At 37.0% G+C, this 18,054-nt stretch overlaps 1 protein-coding gene across 1 annotated transcript in view; it reads right to left on the reverse strand.

The window, feature by feature from the left end:
- Positions 1-1,330: 1,330 nt before the first annotated feature.
- The window catches only part of OCA2 (OCA2 melanosomal transmembrane protein), a gene marked incomplete at its 5' end in the record, with an annotated part of 179,585 nt that continues 162,861 nt past the window's right edge, over positions 1,331-18,054 (reverse strand). The window contains one exon of the mRNA XM_082057575.1: positions 1,331-1,916. Within this exon, the coding sequence (XP_081913701.1) occupies positions 1,829-1,916 (88 nt within the window). The 3' untranslated portion in view covers positions 1,331-1,828. The remainder of the gene's footprint in view (positions 1,917-18,054) is intronic.

Below are 18,054 nucleotides of genomic sequence, written 5' to 3' on the forward strand. Positions count from 1 at the left end.
TAAAATACTTTGTGAATATTTTTAACCAGGGATCAATGCTAAGCTGATTAGCATAAATGTTTCTTTAATTGAAACAGAATTCCATTTATTACAGAGTGAACTGCTCTTACAAATGAAAAGTCTCGACAATGAGAGTGAGACAGGACAAATTCAATTTCAGATAAATTGTCTGAAGGAGTATCTTTCAGGCTTACCCATTTGTTTTGTGTTTTAATCCAGATTTGTTGCAGGGGTTTGGTTTGGGGGTGTGGGGGGCAAGGGGGGGCTGGGTTTTTTTTAATATTATATAAAAGTAAGTGGAAGTTATGCTGGTTCTTGGCAGGGGATCTTGTGATCTGCAGCAGGTCACTGTTAGAACAGCCTCAAGGTTTCTCAACAGTGCTGCAAAACTCAGCCCTGTCAGAGGAGACTTCACCAATCCAGGGGGTTCAAGCATGGGTGGGGCTGGAAGTCTTGGTGGGAGGTTTTGGTGCAATGGTGAGAGCTCTTCACCTGCTGCTCCACATGCTTCCTCTGCTACCACTGAATCTACCAGGAAGGGGTAGGATCCAGCCTTGCTTTGCATGGGTGCTGTGCCTCATTTCCATTAGCCTTTTAATATCGTATTTCAGAATTTAAAAAAAAAAAAAAAAAACAAACCCAAACAAAGAAAAATTTATGTGAGGGATAAAACCTGCATATGAGTAAAATGGGATCTGTGATTAAGACACCCTCTCTGGTAGAGATACTGCCTCTTTCTCACCAGGTTATCTTGAGGACTAAGCACAAGTAAAAGCCACATTTGATCATCTCTACTGGCTCCCTGTAATTCAGCCTCATTCACTTGGGTTGCTCTCACCAGATTGGCAATTTCTCTGACTCAGGATAAAATAGACCCACCAATAGTTAAGACCACTCTCACAAAGGTATTGAAAGAAGGGGATTGAGACCTTGAATGCCTCACAGGACTTAATATAATGAGAAGTTTGACCTATTCTGGCAGTCAATTATACAAAACAACATATGTGGTTTAACACATTATTATCGGAGAGAAGGAAATCAAAGCCAAGGTATGATCTCATTCTTCCATGTAGTGTATTAACCCATTAAAAGATCTAGAGTACTTCATCACAGAAGTGAATTAATCATTAAATGGAAGATGTCCAGTGCTTTATCACATTTTATGTCCATACTTTGCTAAAAAGAGAGGCATTAGTTTATTCTAAGAAAAAAAGCAGTTTAATGCTGATTAGGAGCCTTAAGACAAAAAAAAACAAAGCCTCCATAGAATGCAATCCCAGTTTCAAAATAATAACTCTTTCCAAAACACATTTTCAGGAGATGTATTTATTTTTAAATGTATATAATGATACATCCTTCATAGTGTACAGACTTTCTGCTTAACTGTCTATTATTACAGCTTGAATATTAGTTACTTTAATACAAATAGCTAAATACATTGACAAAGAAAAATGAAGCCCTAAAAAAGAAATTACTGAATCTCTGCTATGGTGAATGAGTTTTTAATTTCTGACTATACTCAAATTGTGTCAATACAAACTTTCAGGCACAACATATTCCCTTCTGATGGTGCCTTTTCATCTGCACAATAGTTGTATTCATAATTAAATATATGGATTCTCTTAATTTTGATATTCTAGTTTTGCAAATTGTTCACAAGACAGAATGTTAAGAATGACCAAACCTGATGCTGATGCTGACAATCATTTTGATTGATACCATATGTTGGGGCTTTAGACATTTTGTTCCTGTTATATGTGTTCTTAGTGTTCTGATATATAAACCAAATGAAAGAGAAAGCTTCTTTGAGTCTTGAAAGTATATATTACTATGAGTTCCAACCGACTACGACATGAGCAACAAGAAGATAGCACATCCCGATGGTACAGGAGACAATCATCATGGGGAAACCTAACCTGAAACAACAATAAAATAAAGGAAATATCAATAAAGATACAATACCTTGTTCTCCAAGCAACCTATGAAAAGGAAATTTAAGTTATGCTACACAATCCAAGCCTCAAACATGATTATAGCTGTGTCAAAAACATGGATGTACTGAGAGTATGACAACGTCTAGGAGTCTAATATTCAAGCTCACATTTCTACTTCCAGCCTATTTAAGAGATAAGTGGTCAGAATTAGCACAATTTCATTGGCTGCAGGGCACCTCTTCCAGTTTACTCTCAGCATCTGGCATGTCTTGTTGGGTTTTTTTGTGTTTCCCCATAGACAATATGCAATTATACAGGTAAAATAACAATTCTTACAAATTACACAGCATTAGAATATATCATCCAGCGTGTATAACTTCATATTAGGTGTGTAACCCTGGTATGGCACTTGTAACTTAATCTAAGGCTGAAACTCAATAAATTGTTTCCCTGAAAATCTGTAGTGATTTACACCTGGTGTTCCTCATCTGCACCTCTCACCAGGTTTAACAGACTTGAATATTAATGGACTGTTGGAAATAAACCACGGACAGCTGTAAAAGTGCTCAAACTTTGCTGTTCTGTCAAAACAGTTGTTTGCCTTTCACCACAGATTAAGCTTTTCAGATAACATCCAGATTTTATAGCTTTCCTTAGACTGACAAACACAGGCAGCAAAGACAGACAAGTGGAAAGGATGCTGTGAAGTTGGCCAAGTCTTACTCTGCTAGATTTGTAGGTCTTGCATATGTGTGAGAAGAAGGGAGTTTTCTGAAACTTAAAAGCATTATTGTATGATACTAAGGGACTGTGTACAACTGCTGTGATCACACTCCTTTGTTTTATGTTACTAAAATCACAGGGAGAACTGAGATGAGAAATGATCATGCTACAAACGACCCTCCTTTCATACTTGCTTTTGTCAAGTTCAGCCAGGAGTTTCCACAAACCTCATTAAAGCATGCAAATGTTCTCTGGAGTACAGAACTTCATTTATTCTCTTCTTTGAAGTAAGACCTGTTTATTACATGTGGGCATATTAGTTGTGCCTTTTTGTCTTGCTTGTTAGGAGCCCTCAGGAAGGTTCCTTGAGCCTGTTCCCTTCTGCCACTGCTGATCAGAGCGCTAAGGAAGAGGTGCCCACTTAGTAGGTGACAGGAGGATAACAGCTTCTGAGCTAGGGTGGATTAATAGCTCCTTTCTTTAGGAAGTTACAGCTAGAAGGGACCTCTCGGGACATATAAGTCTGGCCTTCACTTTCTTGAGATATGAAACCAGTTGTATGAAATGAAAAAATTCTTGATGGCTCAATGCAATCTGTTCTTTATACCTGCAGATGCAACATTACTCTAAAGCTTGAGATCCTCATACGTCATGTTTCTTTCATTGCTGTTTTACTGAAAAGCTGACTGAAGAAGGCATAGACGAGACCAGTAGATTAGAGGTGCTTTCACCTTTAACAGCCATTTGTTCAAGTTACTGACAAGGGAATTTTACCAGGAACAAGGGTCACTGCAAACACAAAATAATCAGCCCTGACCTATAAAGTTTGCAGGATAATTAGGAAACATATAAAACCTAAACACTCTAAAAAGTATGTTGAAATTATTTAGTGAAGAGCAAAATTGTCCATAATGCCTGCTTCATGGTCTCTCTTGACCCATTACCAACGTGAGCCTATCCCACATACTGGTAGAAAGAGGCAATCCACAAACGAAAGAAAACCTTTGCAAGGCTGGAAATGTGCAAAGAGCAGGACTGTCAAGGCTGACAGATCATCTCATTTCTATCTCCTTGACATCTCCCTGAAGAAGATGGTGTGTCCCTGTGCCCATGACCAAATATTGTCTGCAAGATGTACCCCAGCAGGACAGTTCCTATGCTTGGCTCCAGAGGAGTTGTCTTCCATCTCTCTGGGAGTTAGGACCTGGTGCGCTGGTCTCTTCTGTTGTTCTGGTAACAGGCATTAGTATAATTATTTTATTTTTCAAAGGAATTTGTGTTAGGTTGGTATTTGGAATTGAGAAAAGAAAAAGGGAGGAGAGACGGAAGGGCTGGACATATGCAAGGGTTGAAAGGTATGAAAAATTGTCAGAAAGGGCCATAAGATTGTCATAGATTTCAAATATTTCCTGAAAAGTCTGAAATGCATTTGGAAGATTTCTTTTTCGGTTCATATGAATATGCACAAATAGACTGCAGGTAAGTGTTATTTCTTTTCCAGACTGATGGGTCAGATCCTTGTTTTTGAATGACTCAGTACCTGAAAGAGCTAAATCATGGTCTTTTTCAACCTAAAGGATTCTTTGATTATTCAGTCACTAAACCATGATCAAGCTGATAATATTGTAAAAGATCATCTCCTGGAATTATTTTAGTAATAATGCAAAATTAATTAATAAATTTGATGGCTAGCCAACTGCTTCTCAGACCCTTTCCTTCCTTCTCTCAGCAAATCTGATCTCTGATCTCTCCTAATTTCACTAAGATAAAAGTGTCCACATAGGACAAAAAAGGAAAACCAGCAGTGGCTGTAGAAATGAAATAGCATGGCTAAAAAAATCTTTCTACATCCTTCGGTATATCTCATTAATGATCCCTGCAGCAGTATCCACATGACAGGTGGGTGAACCGGAGATGGCTGCAACTCTCATAAGAAAACTGGCTGTAGTTTGACAGAAAACAGAATTTTATTGACCTCACAGCAAACAATGAGCTGGTACTGGGAGGACTGGGGACAGAACAGGTCTTCATCTGTACTGATGCAACCTAACAAATCTCCCTGAAGAACACATAGCAGCTCAGCAGTGAATGGCAATATAATGCCTTTGTAAAGACTGGCAAGGGGAGGGAAGGATCCAAAAAGATTCAAAGACTACTTGACCACTGGAGAGGGAACAGAAAAGCTAGCTCCAGCTCGTCGGAGGTCCCTGCAAGAAAATGGCTGAATTAAGCAGGGCCACATATAAAGATGCAGGAATTGTGATCATACCCCCACTATCACTGTGCCAGTCCAATGTGCAGCTGGAGCTGGATACAGCAAGTCCAGGGAGGAACCTCATTTCACTCAGTGTGGGTGCTTGTATTGGGCACAACTGTGACACCATTGCTCTCATTGCATGGACAATTACCCCTCATCTTGAGGTCTGAATTTCAGGCTCGCTGGCCAGAGCACTAATGTAATTGGATCAAATTCAATGTGCAATTTGTGTACCAGAGAGAGGAGAGATAAAGCTCAGTCAGTAAGTATTAGTTACTGTAGAGTTAATCAATTACTTGAGTTGATTCAATGCCCTATTATGTTACTACACTACCCATTGCTCTCCCCCAAAGGAAGATACAGTTGTGATACAGCCCAGGCCACATACAACATAATAGTTAAGTACATGTGTTTTCTTTAGTTATACTAAGAATGCATTTTAAATAATGCAAAAATTACTTTCAGCAACTCCCATTTTCAGTATATTCCCTGGAATTAAAAAGCACCATGTCATTCTGTTGCTCTTGCCCAGGAAAAAGACTCAGCAGAGTTTAGAAGTCACAGAAAAGTTTCTTGAGTTAAAACTTCAGATTCATAAAAAACACTAATTAGCATCTTTGGCATTAAAATGTATTTTTACATGATCTTGTAACAGCATCTGACACAACATTTTTATGCACAAACTAAGGGAACAAGGCAGATGGGTCCTGCACAGGGCAGCCTTTTCTTTCCTCTCCTCAGCAGACAGGGAGCTACACACCTACTACACAGTACAAAAGGTTCATCCCAACTCTCCAGAGCCAGCTCAGGGAGTTTTCACTGCGGCAGAGAAATGGCATCAGACGCAAGGAAAGGATGGATGACAGGATCTGGCATTCATCCTACTCTTCCCTCCTCCTCTTTGTACTAGAAGCTTATACATAAAGCTGCAATCTAAATGAAATCTCTCAGCTTAAATATACACAACAACCAGATGTTAGTTCAGTGAAAGATAATGAGAGCATTTCAAGTGAGAGCCCCAGGGATTTGTCTTGGACAAAATTTTACTTATTAATAACTTCAGCAATCCAGTAGTGAAAACCTTGCAAATCACCCCAGCACGGGAGAGATGCCCGACTCCATGGAGAAGAGAATTCAGCATGTTCTTGACAAATTAAAATGAGAATTTGAAATGAACAAGATGAAACTGTGAAGGTAAGTGTGAAGTATGTATTAGAAGTCAAACATGGGCACAAAAACAGAAAGGAAAGTGAAGCTTTTCACTGGTAATGACCTAGTTATTTCTGATCCTGCCTCTCTGCAAGATTTATGGCCCCGTATTTGCTTAGAAAAAAAGGAAACTGGTGCATGATTCTTCTGGGAATAAATCCCATTTCTAATGAGTATCTACGGATGTGAATACTACAGTTTTCTTAGGTTTTAAATTCATCCAATATTATTTGCTAAACAAGTATAACAAAGCCTTTGTAGTGTAAATTGTGTTTTCCTGGACAAACTGATTTCCTAGAGTACCTTGCAGGTCTATTTTGTGATGCTTCAAGAGCCAGCAGGACCTGGGATGCACAAGACCCAGGTCCAGTGCCCTGTTCTGCGTGATTTGGGACATGACATATGAAACATTCTCATCCAAAAAAACCACTCCTACAGGCACTGCCTTTTCTTGACAGCTCATAACTTACACAGTCAGGGCATCCTCGAGCAGATCTGTGGAAGAACCATGCCTCCAAGGAAATAGGGAACCTTCAGTGGTTCCTCAGTGGAAAAGTAACAGCAGAAATCTCCTAAGACCAAACCACTGATGGTGAAAGAAGCCTGGTGGTTGTCAGGAGTAAGAGTTAAAAAAGAGATAAAGCTAACTTCTACTGTCATTTGTATTTGCAATTTAATGTACAATTTAAACTCAACTTATTGACTTTTCGTCAGACTTAAAATTTTGCTTTTAGTGCTTCATATTGGTTTCATACTGTGAGTTCTGTAGAAGGTATAACCTTATCTTTGCAGAGAAGGCCCTGGGGGTCCCAATGGACACCAAGTTGAACGTGGCCCACATATGTATTCTTGCAGCAACAAAGGTGAATGGTGTCTTGGATTGCATTAGGTAAAGTATTGCCAGCAAGTTGAGAGAGGTGATCCTTACCCTTTACTCAGCACTGGTGAGGCCAAACCAGGAGTGCTGGCTCCAGTGTTGGCCTCCCCAGTACAAGAGAAACATGAACATAGTGGAGGGAGTCCAAAAAAGGGCCACAAAGATGATGAAGGGAATGGAGTATCTCTCCTATGAGGAAAGGTTGAGAGAGTTGGGACTGTTCAGCCTGCGAAAGGCTCAGGAGGAACTTATCAATGTGTATAAATGCCTGAAGGGGGGCTGTATAGAAGACAGAGCCAGGACCTTTTTAGTGACAGGACCAGAGGCAAAGGGACCAAACTGAAACACAGGAGGTTCCTTCTGAATATCAGGAAATGCTTTTTTATTGTGATGTTTACTGAGCATTGGCACAGGGGAGATTGTGGAGTCTCCATCCTTAGAGATGCTCTGTGAGCAAGTTCTTTTTCTGTAACTCAGCTAGGATTACATAGCAAAGTGAAATCCTTTTTTGGGGAAAAAGGAGAGGGGAGAAAATTACCTTTATAAATGTAACACTTGCTTCTGAATATTGTATTTTGTGAAGTTCTCCATGTTTTTCCAGATTTATCCAAAACGATCTATGAATTATTTGTACTAACATTCTTATATAACTCATTTTCTTTGTGATTATTTGCTGTCAAATTCTCCTATAGAGAGATTTTTCTCAAAAGTTTATTTTGACTTTTTCATCTCAATTGTTAAAAAACAAACAAACACAAACAGAAAAAAAAAAAAAACCAACACCTCAGAATTCCTTGGAAACAAACAAAAAAAAGGTCTATTGATTAATTCCCTGCCTTTAAGGAAATATTTTAAATTTGTTGTCTGCCTTACTCTCAAAGCCACTAGGAATTTTCCTCTTGGTCAGTTTCTCTGTTGTTATTATACCTGGGATCACCTTCCTGCCATCCTATTTCTTCTCTCCCTTTCTTTCAATGCAGATTATTTTATGAATCTCCTGTTATTTTGATTGTGTCAACTTTTCTATCATTCCGATTCTTTGACATACTGATCCAGTTTATCTGAAAGGAAAGTATGGACTTTACTAAGAAATTTAAGAAAACCGATTCAAAATGTTTATCACATGCCCATGGCACCTGTTGTAGATCAAAAAATAGGTGGCTAAAACTGCAAGGGAGCATTAATACAACATTAAATTGCTGTGGATTTCATATAGTCTGGAACTACACAAAAATTACAGTGTGGTTACCTACTAGTTTCCATACACAGGAGTTACTGTGTCATTTAAACCACAGAACAGAACAAAACCTATAATCCTATTTTCTTCTGATTGCTAAAATTATAATAATTTCTCCTTATATTCTATCTGTTTTGAGTGTATGCCAAGATTTCCTGTACAGTCACTACCAGGAGTAAGCCTGAGATAGGTAAAATCAGATCATGAGTGAGAAAAAGTAAAGGTATTAGGTTTTGCCTTCCACAATCTAGAATATCTTCCTAAAGGTGTTTTCCTGTAACCTTAACACTTTTACATGTGGAACAAGCAACGGGCCTTTCCTTGGTCTTCAAAAATTTCAGCCTTTCATTGTAAGAGGACAGCTAGTCTGTCAGCTCCACCTGAAAGATTCAAATGACTAGGTTTCTGTCTGAGCTGAAATACAGAACTGTCAGAACAAGTGACTTTGATAACTATCTAAACCTATACATATATGGTAAGCTAGCAACCTGGATGAAACACCACAAAAAAAAAAAAAAAAAAAAAAAAAAAAAAAATTGAATACACATCAATTCTAGCAAAAAAAATACTCTGATTATTTAAAAATCATCAAGACACTAGTTATTAGATGACAGTAGCATCTGATCTTTCACTTAAAAGTAAGCATACAACTCTAACAGGAAATGCTGAATTTCTGTAGACAGCCAGGGAAGAACAGAAGCTCAAGTACAGAAACAAAACTGAAAACAGAGACAGAACTAACAGTGACATTTTACTGGGAAGGAGCAACATAAGACTGATATATTTGTGGAAGTTATTTTTCTATGATCGTTGTGATGCTAATATCCCTTTAAATGAACAAATCTGTATTAATAATTTGGCAAGCTGTTCAGAAGCTTGTATCTAGGTGACAAGGGGGGGGAAAAATAGTAGCTTTCTACGTTTGGCCTTAAGGGCCCCATGACCAACATAAATGGCCCACATTTAAACGAGAAAGAGAATTATTTAAGTCAAGTTCATTGGTGTGACAGGGTGTAAAGGAAACTATATTGAAACCTTTGCACATGTTAAGATGCGTTTTACTAAATTTATATAGCTCACTCAAATCCAGATTACCTCAGTCTATAGATTAGGCTTTGGTGGGTTGTTGCTATTGAGGGACATGCACAAGCCAATGGCCTGAAAAATGTCTTAAACTTAAATGACTTATTTAAGCATCAGAATAATTCCACTCTAACACAGAAAATACATTTAAGTGTTTTGCTGGATCAGGAGTCAAACAAACAAACCAAGCGAACACCAGATAGCTCATCTGTAGTCTCTTTTGGAAGATCTCCAAAGGCAGGAAAGCCAAAATTATGATAAGACAGTATGATTCCCCTGTGTAACTGTCTTTGCTTCACTTACAGAAGTTTGGTCTTTTCTCCATCTATTTGCCCTATGATGTGAAACACTTGTCATGGTCTTCAACAGATTAGCTGCAGCTTAAGGCAAAAATTTGGTTACTCTTGACATAAATGATACAATTACCCAAAGCAGCTCACAAGATGCCTCAAGACAGCATCCCTTTCTACCTGACTACCAATATGGAGAGTGAACCAACCATGTTTGAACATGATGGGCACATCCTTTCCCCAGAAAGGTTTGCACCAGCCTTCAAGCAAGGTGAAAACCAGGAAAAGAGAGAGCAGAGGAAGTTCTTGCATTGAGGATGGCCAACTGAGCTTGCTCTCAAGACTTTCCTTTTCCTAAGATGTGTATAACTGGTATAACCTGTATAACAAGAGAGTTGGTACGAGGTGGCCGTGACAACCTAATGCACCCAATTTACTCAGCTGAAACCAACAGTCACAAACTAGTCTATGGATGGGAGATCATTTTTTCACACTTATGCTTGAAGTGGGATGATCTTTCCTCAGCACCTAGGAGGAAGTAATCTTGTACACGTGGGTACAACATTCCAGCTTCCAGAGGGGCTAAACAAACTCAAACTTTAGAGAAAGGAGCCTTTGCAAAGTCTAGATTAGACTGTCAGTCCTCGTTACCATGGGGACCTCTTGCATTCAGACCTTCTGTACCATTACAGCTTTAAAATACAATTACAGCAATTCAGTTTGAGTGTTGCTAAATCTCTAAAATTATTAACTACTTACAGAAAATATCTTAGGTTACACTAGTTGCTTTCCAAACTGCAGTCTGCTAAGTGGATGGACTGGAATAATTTGGAAACACCTTTCCACTTTGTTGTTCAGAATTTCCTTTCAAAGACAATAAATATTCACTTCTGGTTTGCCTTGTTTGGTTGGTTTTGTTGTTTTTGTTTTGTGGGGTTTTGTTTGTTTGTTTTTCTAAGCCTCTATGGAAAACAGAAGAAACATATAGCAGAGTAAAACTAGAACTGTGTGGTATTAATGCTTTAGTAATTATATTTTCCATCATGCATATGGTCTCTTTAGAGATAAAAAGGTCCTTCAAGACAGCTTCGTATTTAAGCCATTTCCCCTAAGTTTTGGTACTGCTAAAGTCTACATAGCTCTTTAATCATAAATTGCTTTAATACCTAATTTTCTCAGTAATTCAATCTCTATAGCCCATTGAAAAGAGTATATTGTCTCTCTTTTCCATTAGCAGATACTCCCAAGAAACATACACTATATAATGTTAAAGCTCCAAAATGAGTTGTCAAAACTATAGGACTTTATCATCAAAACAATAACTCCATTCTTTGCCAGGGAGCATTGTTGTGACTCTTTGAAAAGTAGTGACCTTATATACTCTATGTTGGCAAAAAGGAATATGTCACAGACTGAAATTTAGCTTTGTTTTAATCAGCTGACTTTTCTCCATGCTGCAATGTGACATACTTGATTTTGTTTATAACATTTGTGCTCCAAAGAGACCAAAGCACTACAAACATGGTGTTTGTTGTTACCGCCAATGTGCAGCAAATTGTTTACCATTACAGTTACCAGAGATGAGATAAATTCTGCAAACTTAAATATGCACACCAAAAAAAATTCTACCAGTAGACTTAGTTTCAATAACTTCAATTCACATGAGTTTCTGGTCCATTAATGACTTTTTTTTTTTTTTGCCAAGACTATTTGAGTCCCCAAATATTTCTTAACAATCTGTTACCTGGTGCTTTAATATGAAAGTCCTAGAGGCAGAGTAGATTTTCCCTTTATTGTTAGGGGAACATATATAGACAGACTACTTTCCTTTCTGTCCTACTAAAGAAGTAGGATATGCCATGATAAAGTGTGGCATAAAAATTCAAAATGATCTGCTAGCAATTTTTTCAGTTTATCATCACAACTTTGTGTCACCTTTGGATCTATTCCCGTATATTAGCAATGTATTTGCTCTCTACCTCCCCCAGGCAGACCCCAAAACAAGTTTTGTCCTCAATTTCTTGTTTCTGGTTTTGTTGTGGAACCTTCACACCTTTCTAAAGTCTAGGAAATGCACACAGATTAAATTGATTCCACTCCTTGGAAAAGCCATACTTATTCCTCTCCCTACACATCTGTGTAATGAGGTGTAGTTGTGAATCTGAGTTTAAGATTAAAATTATCATGGATGGCTAGAAGAGAAAATCAGTGAAGTATTTCTTCTCTGACAATACTTCAAGAGACTCATGTACTGGTTGTGAGTAGAAACCTCAGTATTCCTGGTAGTGAATTGTTCTCTTGAATTGTTTGAATGGTTCTGATACCCATATTCTACTAATGAGATAGATCTATACAAAACTAGTGAGACTTATTGTGAAAAAACAATTGTATTGGGACTGTTGAAACAGGTTTTGCAATGTTTACAGTTAGTGTTTCTGTATTTTATGAAACATTTAACATACTGTGAACTGACTTTTGATGATTATAGGCATTTTGTTTTACAAAAACAAATCTGAGACTTATCCACATTTTTGTTTAGATATCTTTTTATAGCTCAAACCTCTCTGTTGTAGAAATGTCTCAAAATAATATTTTGTCTACAAAAAAAAATTAGCCTACATTATTTTACTACATAGTCTAAAGAAACCAAAGATAATGGATAGGGCAGAAATTAACTGTGATTTCTTTTAGTTGCAAAATGTTTCAAATTAAATTACCTTTACTGACTCTGTATTATCTTGCTTTTTCTCAGTGAAGATTCAGGAATGGAAGTTGCCTGAATGTTACTTCCATTAATTTCCTTAATCCTAAGCCCCACAAATGGCATCTCAGGGCACTTTTCTTAGGGTTTGGGTTTGGTTTTGTTTTGGTGTTTCATTTTTTGGTTTGCTTGTTTAATTTCCCTTCCCTGCCCCACCCCCTCCCCCTATATGTTTAATTTGATTAAAGCAATTTTTTTTTAAGAAGAAGAAGATATTTTACATTAGGGATTAATCAGTGAATTCTTTAATAATTACAGCAGAGCACTGTCAACTATTTTAGAAGCCCTGGACTTTGCTAAATAAACAGATTTACATAAGAAATAATGTTCCATCCCATTCTCCTCTTTCTCACCACTTTGAGACTCCTATTCATGTGTCATGTGATAATAGAGAACTCATGTACAGTAGTTTACCAGGACAAAGAAGCAATGTAATTGCATTTTGAATTAAAAAGTGGAAGGATGTTTCCTGTGCATTAATGATTATTTTTCATTATGAACTCATCAGACACCTTCTGATAAAGGGTTACTGATTTTGTAAGGCCAGTTTCCACCACAAGCTCTGTGCTTCAGGCCACCCAGGCTAAGACAAGGACAGAGGGTGGAGATTTTCATTCCAGCAGGGTGCACTTGGAAGCTTCTTTCCAGCCCATCATGAGATGCCAACCAAAGGCAAAGAAGGGGGCAGCTGGAACCTCCCAAGCCCCCCCTGCCACCACAGTGCATTGCAGTGTACAGGTCTTCCTACCTCAGAAAAGCCCCAGATCTGAGCTCTTATGCACTCGCTATGAGGTAAGATTTTATTAATCACAAGTCTTATTTTTAGTGCACTAGAAAATTAAAGTTAAATCAACCGAATTGTATTCTAAGTGCATCAACTCCTCAGCACATTAAAGCTCCCACATACAAAGCATTAGGCAAATAAATATCAGACAAACATATTCCTTCAGATGTACCAACTTTTCTTAGATGATGAAAAGAGGAGACCTAACAGATGGACAAGATAGAAAAAGTATAGTATAGGGACACACATAAATATCACTAGCAGTATGTTTTAACATGGGGTAGCTGCTTGACCAGTTCACAGGTGTTGCAAGTCAATCAGAAGCACCAATTGGAGTTCACTGTCTAATTGTTATAGATGGCAGATAACCCTCAAGGTGCTTCAAGAAGAGAGGTCAGAGCTTGAGAAACTCCAATGCTCAACTCCTAAAAATGCACTAAATTTGCAGAAGTTTCTTTGAGAAAGACTGCATTAGTCCCACTGTTGTCATCTAACCCATACTTCTAACCCACACTATATTCAGTGTTACTCAGGCTTTCATCAGAATTAAGGATTACAGAATGACAGAAATTATTAGACCTTTTAAAAAAATATAAAGAAATTTTATTATCTTCATATTTTCAACAACTGGGTGAAAACTAAACTAGTTGATTCTCTAACTTCTGCCTTCCTCCTTGTATCTCCATCTCTGCAGTGGAAGAGCTGGGTTGCTGCCAACAATGCAAGTGTGCACCCATGTCCCTGGGCATTGTTTCACGGACCTACACTTAGCTCAGGAAATGGCGCAGGAGTGACAAGGAAGTTCCTCAACAAGTGAGTTATGCAGGAGACCAGATGGTCTAGACTAACCATTTACAGTAATGCTACATGCAACTCCTTTACTGTTTTAGTTTTTTCACTTCCTTTTGAACAGCTTGGACAATCAAGTGGTTGGTTTAAGTGTAATTGAGTGATTCTGAACCATCCCTAAGTCCCACCACAGAATCACATTATTATCTTTCTAAAATATCAGGATCATTGTTTCAGATATGTGTAAGACATTTTCCATTTTAGTTTATTTCTCCAAATTTGTCTTTTTCAGCTAAGGTCAACAGACTTTTGAATTTCCTGTCTTAGAAGGCACAGAGATTCATTTCAGTTGTAATATTATGAAAAAAAGTCTTGAGCAAAAGCTTGCGATTAATATCCTCACAGTGCTAGAGATGGAATATGAATATTTCTTGACTGTTTGGAATAATTTAAGGTTTTTTTTTTCCCTTTGCCTTTGGAAAATGTATTCTTTAGATAATTTGCATAGCACTAGGAAAACTAAGTGCATGGATATCACTTGGTTTTGAGCCTCAAACAGTTTTCATTCAGCCGTCATTATCAGCAAATAGTAAAAAAAAAAAATAAAAAAAAATTAAGAACAAATGAATCCAGGAGGGAAAAAAAAAGGGGGGGGGGAGGGAGGGAGGATGGGGGTGGGGAAGGGGGAAAAAAGAAACAGAATACCCAAAATACCATGGCACTTTCCTTGAAAACCAAGAACCTGAAAAACCTTATCTATTTTCAGAAACAGCTTTTGTCCCTTCCACCAAAAAAGCAGCTCTTAGTCTCTCTTATTCACTATCAGTTTAAAAGTAAAGACGTTACATAACCATTACCATTTTAGCCTAATGAACTGCTACATACCTGTTTAAAACTTCAGACTATCTCTAGTTAAGTAAACCTCACTGAAGCTGAAAAAGTGCAAGTGTTGACCAGGAAGTTGTTTTCAAGTGGTTTATTAGTTCTGTTTAAATTAACGCAATATTCCATTAATTATAATGTATAAATATAATCAGGTTGATAATAATTTTTAAAAGCTATCAGAAATCACTGCTAAGTTCAAGCAATAAAAAAGCAAAGGATATAGTAAATACTACCGCATCTTCTGTGTGAGAAATATCATCTAATTTGCACCAAAAAAAAATAAAAAGCTATTTACTATTCCATTAAGAGCACTACTTCCTTTAAGCAGTTCTATTTTCAAATGCATCATAATGAAAATAACATAAACACAAATTCTCCTTTCTTCTGACCATGTTGGAAGACATTATTTAGTAACAGAGGGCAAATCACCTTGCTAGCTCTATTAAAAATATCAAATCATTTAAGAAAATGAAATGTCATATAAAACCATGATTCTGATGTAATAACAAATGTCTGTATGATGCTTTGGCAAGCAAACATGAAGCACGAGATCAAGCAAGCTCAAGATGAGGAGAATTAATATACTCTCTTCGGAGGCTTATTAGTCAGGGTTCATACAGCAAATGTATGTAAGCTTCATCCTTACAGCATTCTCTTAGTTTTCCAGACTTCATGTCTCTTCCTGCCATTTAAATAAACTCTGTGTTTGGATCTCCTGCAAGTTGTTCTTTTAAAGTACCATTTTTAATTAGAAAATCACATTCTAATTTCAATTATCTTTCAGTAAAACTCTTTTTCAGCAGCTATAGTGACTGTCTAATCAAATTGAGGATGTCGTAATTAGCTGGAAACTTGGCATGTGATGTAATAACTGTATGAAACTGCAAAAACTAAGAATTTTTTGGATAACAAAAACTGTTTATGCCAGCACATATGACATTACCTACGTGAGAATTCAAATACAATTTACTCATACAAACAGCTGTACATTAATTTTATATCTTCTCCCAGGTGGAATAAAAACATTAATCATTCTTCCCTGCATCTTCCTAAAGCCGAGAGGCACTAGGGCTTTGCTGCCTGCCATTCCCCAATTATTTTTGGTTTGCCTTTTGATGCCCTCTCTAATAGAAACTCCACACCCTTTCCTGCATGCTTCATCACAACTGTCCTTACTAAGGTAATTCATGTATATGTGAGAAAATAATCTATGTCATGGGACAAACCTGTACACTTTTACATCTGAGCTACTGGCCTTTCTAAGATAGAATTTGTTTTACCTTTATTATTTTTTGTGTTAGGATGAAATTAATCACCTTCTAAAACTTACTTGTCTCTATTGACTACAGTGAGAGCTGGGCATAGAAATAAAGATATCAACACTGCAGAATGGAAAAGTGAGGTGAGATGAACCTTTCCTTTACTGACAAGCAGCTCTATGAGCACTGGAAAATAATAAAGCTTTATTTCCTACCAATTTGTGTCTTAAGTTTGACTGACTTTCTGTCTGAGTAGAAAGCTCTAGCTGAAGCTTTCTTCCATAACTTACAATGACATTCACCTGCATGAATTTTTTTTCAGTGTGTAAAGAAGTGTGGGCTCAGACTGCACTTTCCCTCACTGGGAATACTAATAGGGTTTCTTTTTCTCTTCCCAGCCACTGACTTTGATGAAAATTCAGGGATTTTAATTATATTTGAGAAATCAAGCCTCCTTTCACCACCATCCTTTCCCCTGTCAGAAGTGTCTGAAGTTGCTAAGCACATTCAGAAGTTATTAGGTGGGAAACACAGAGACACATTCACAGCAGTATGTTTGCACAGGAAACCAGATTGAAAGTTGGGCTTTGATGGAACGAGGGGAACAAAAAGCTTTTCAAACGCATTCTTTTTTTCCTGAAACATACTTGTTAGAAGCAGCTAACTGATCCTGAGATGTGTCAAAGGCTTACCATGATATAACTCCAGAATTATTAGAGAAAGGGATCTAGCTTTGCATGTGCTTACATTATACGGTTCTAGTCTCCAACTTACTATTAGAATGCTTATAGGCATGGGAAGGTAACAGGAAAGAGAAAGAAATGTGAAGTTATAAGTCAGCATGAATTAGCATACATATTTATACCAAATTTCATGTAATCCCTAAGGAATTGTTAAGTTAAATAAAAAAAATATTTAGTTAAATAAAAAAAAACTAAATAAAAATTCTGTTAACTTATAAAATAAAAATTATCACAGTCCAATTGTATATTTCAAGGCAATCTTAACTAGTGTGCTGCTGTTGAGACTCCCACAGTATATATCTTAGACTTTAGTAAGAAATAGAAAAGTGAAATTCCATTTAGCAAAATATTTTAAAACAGCTGTATGATGTAATAAATGATGTCTTTAAAAGTTCAAATAAAAGGAGCATTTTAATCAGTTTACTACTCAGATGTATACCTACTGAACGTTAAATTATTGCTGAAGTAGGGAATAATTTGTCATTATTGGTCAGTGATAATACTTCTGAATGCAGTCTGTTTTCTGAATAGTTAGATTCTGAATACTGTTCAGAAATCTCACAAAGCAAAAAATTAATATTCCAGCAGTGTACCTCATAACTGAAAAGTCAAATTATTCTTCCTATGAAGAATAATATATGCCAAAATACAACAAACAAGTGGACTGCTTGTGTATCTTGGTTGAAATTATTAAACGTGAAAAATATACTTGAGGGTTTTTTCTAAATGCAACTACATCATTAGTTTGGATGAAATATACGGTGCCCTGGTAGTTACAATGGAAATAAACAACTTGCACAAGTGTCACTGAAGTAATCTATTTAATTATAAGCTTTAGCACATATTTAGTATTTCAAATTCTTCTCTGCATTGACATACTAATTGCTCACACTTCAGAATATACACCGACTGCATATACTTTGTGTCAGAAGAGTATAGTCAGTAGATTTTCTGTGCAATGTTCAAAACATGGGATAATCTTAGCAACCATTTAAGTGAGAAGATACTTATTCTGCAGTCTGACTAGTACAATGACAGAACATCAAAGTCTATGTAAACATATGAAGTGATTATAGATTTAACCAATAGCTTTTTGGGTGTCAGTGTACCAGACATAAAGCTTCTTTTCCTTGGTATGTATGCACATGTGTTTATTTAAGGGAAAGGAAATCAGTTTACCCTGTAAGACAAAAAGCCCTGCAGGTCATGTAGCTCTCCCCTGA

The sequence above is a fragment of the Streptopelia decaocto genome, assembly GCF_964273445.1.
Source record: "Streptopelia decaocto genome assembly, chromosome: 1".
Taxonomy (NCBI): domain Eukaryota; kingdom Metazoa; phylum Chordata; class Aves; order Columbiformes; family Columbidae; genus Streptopelia; species Streptopelia decaocto.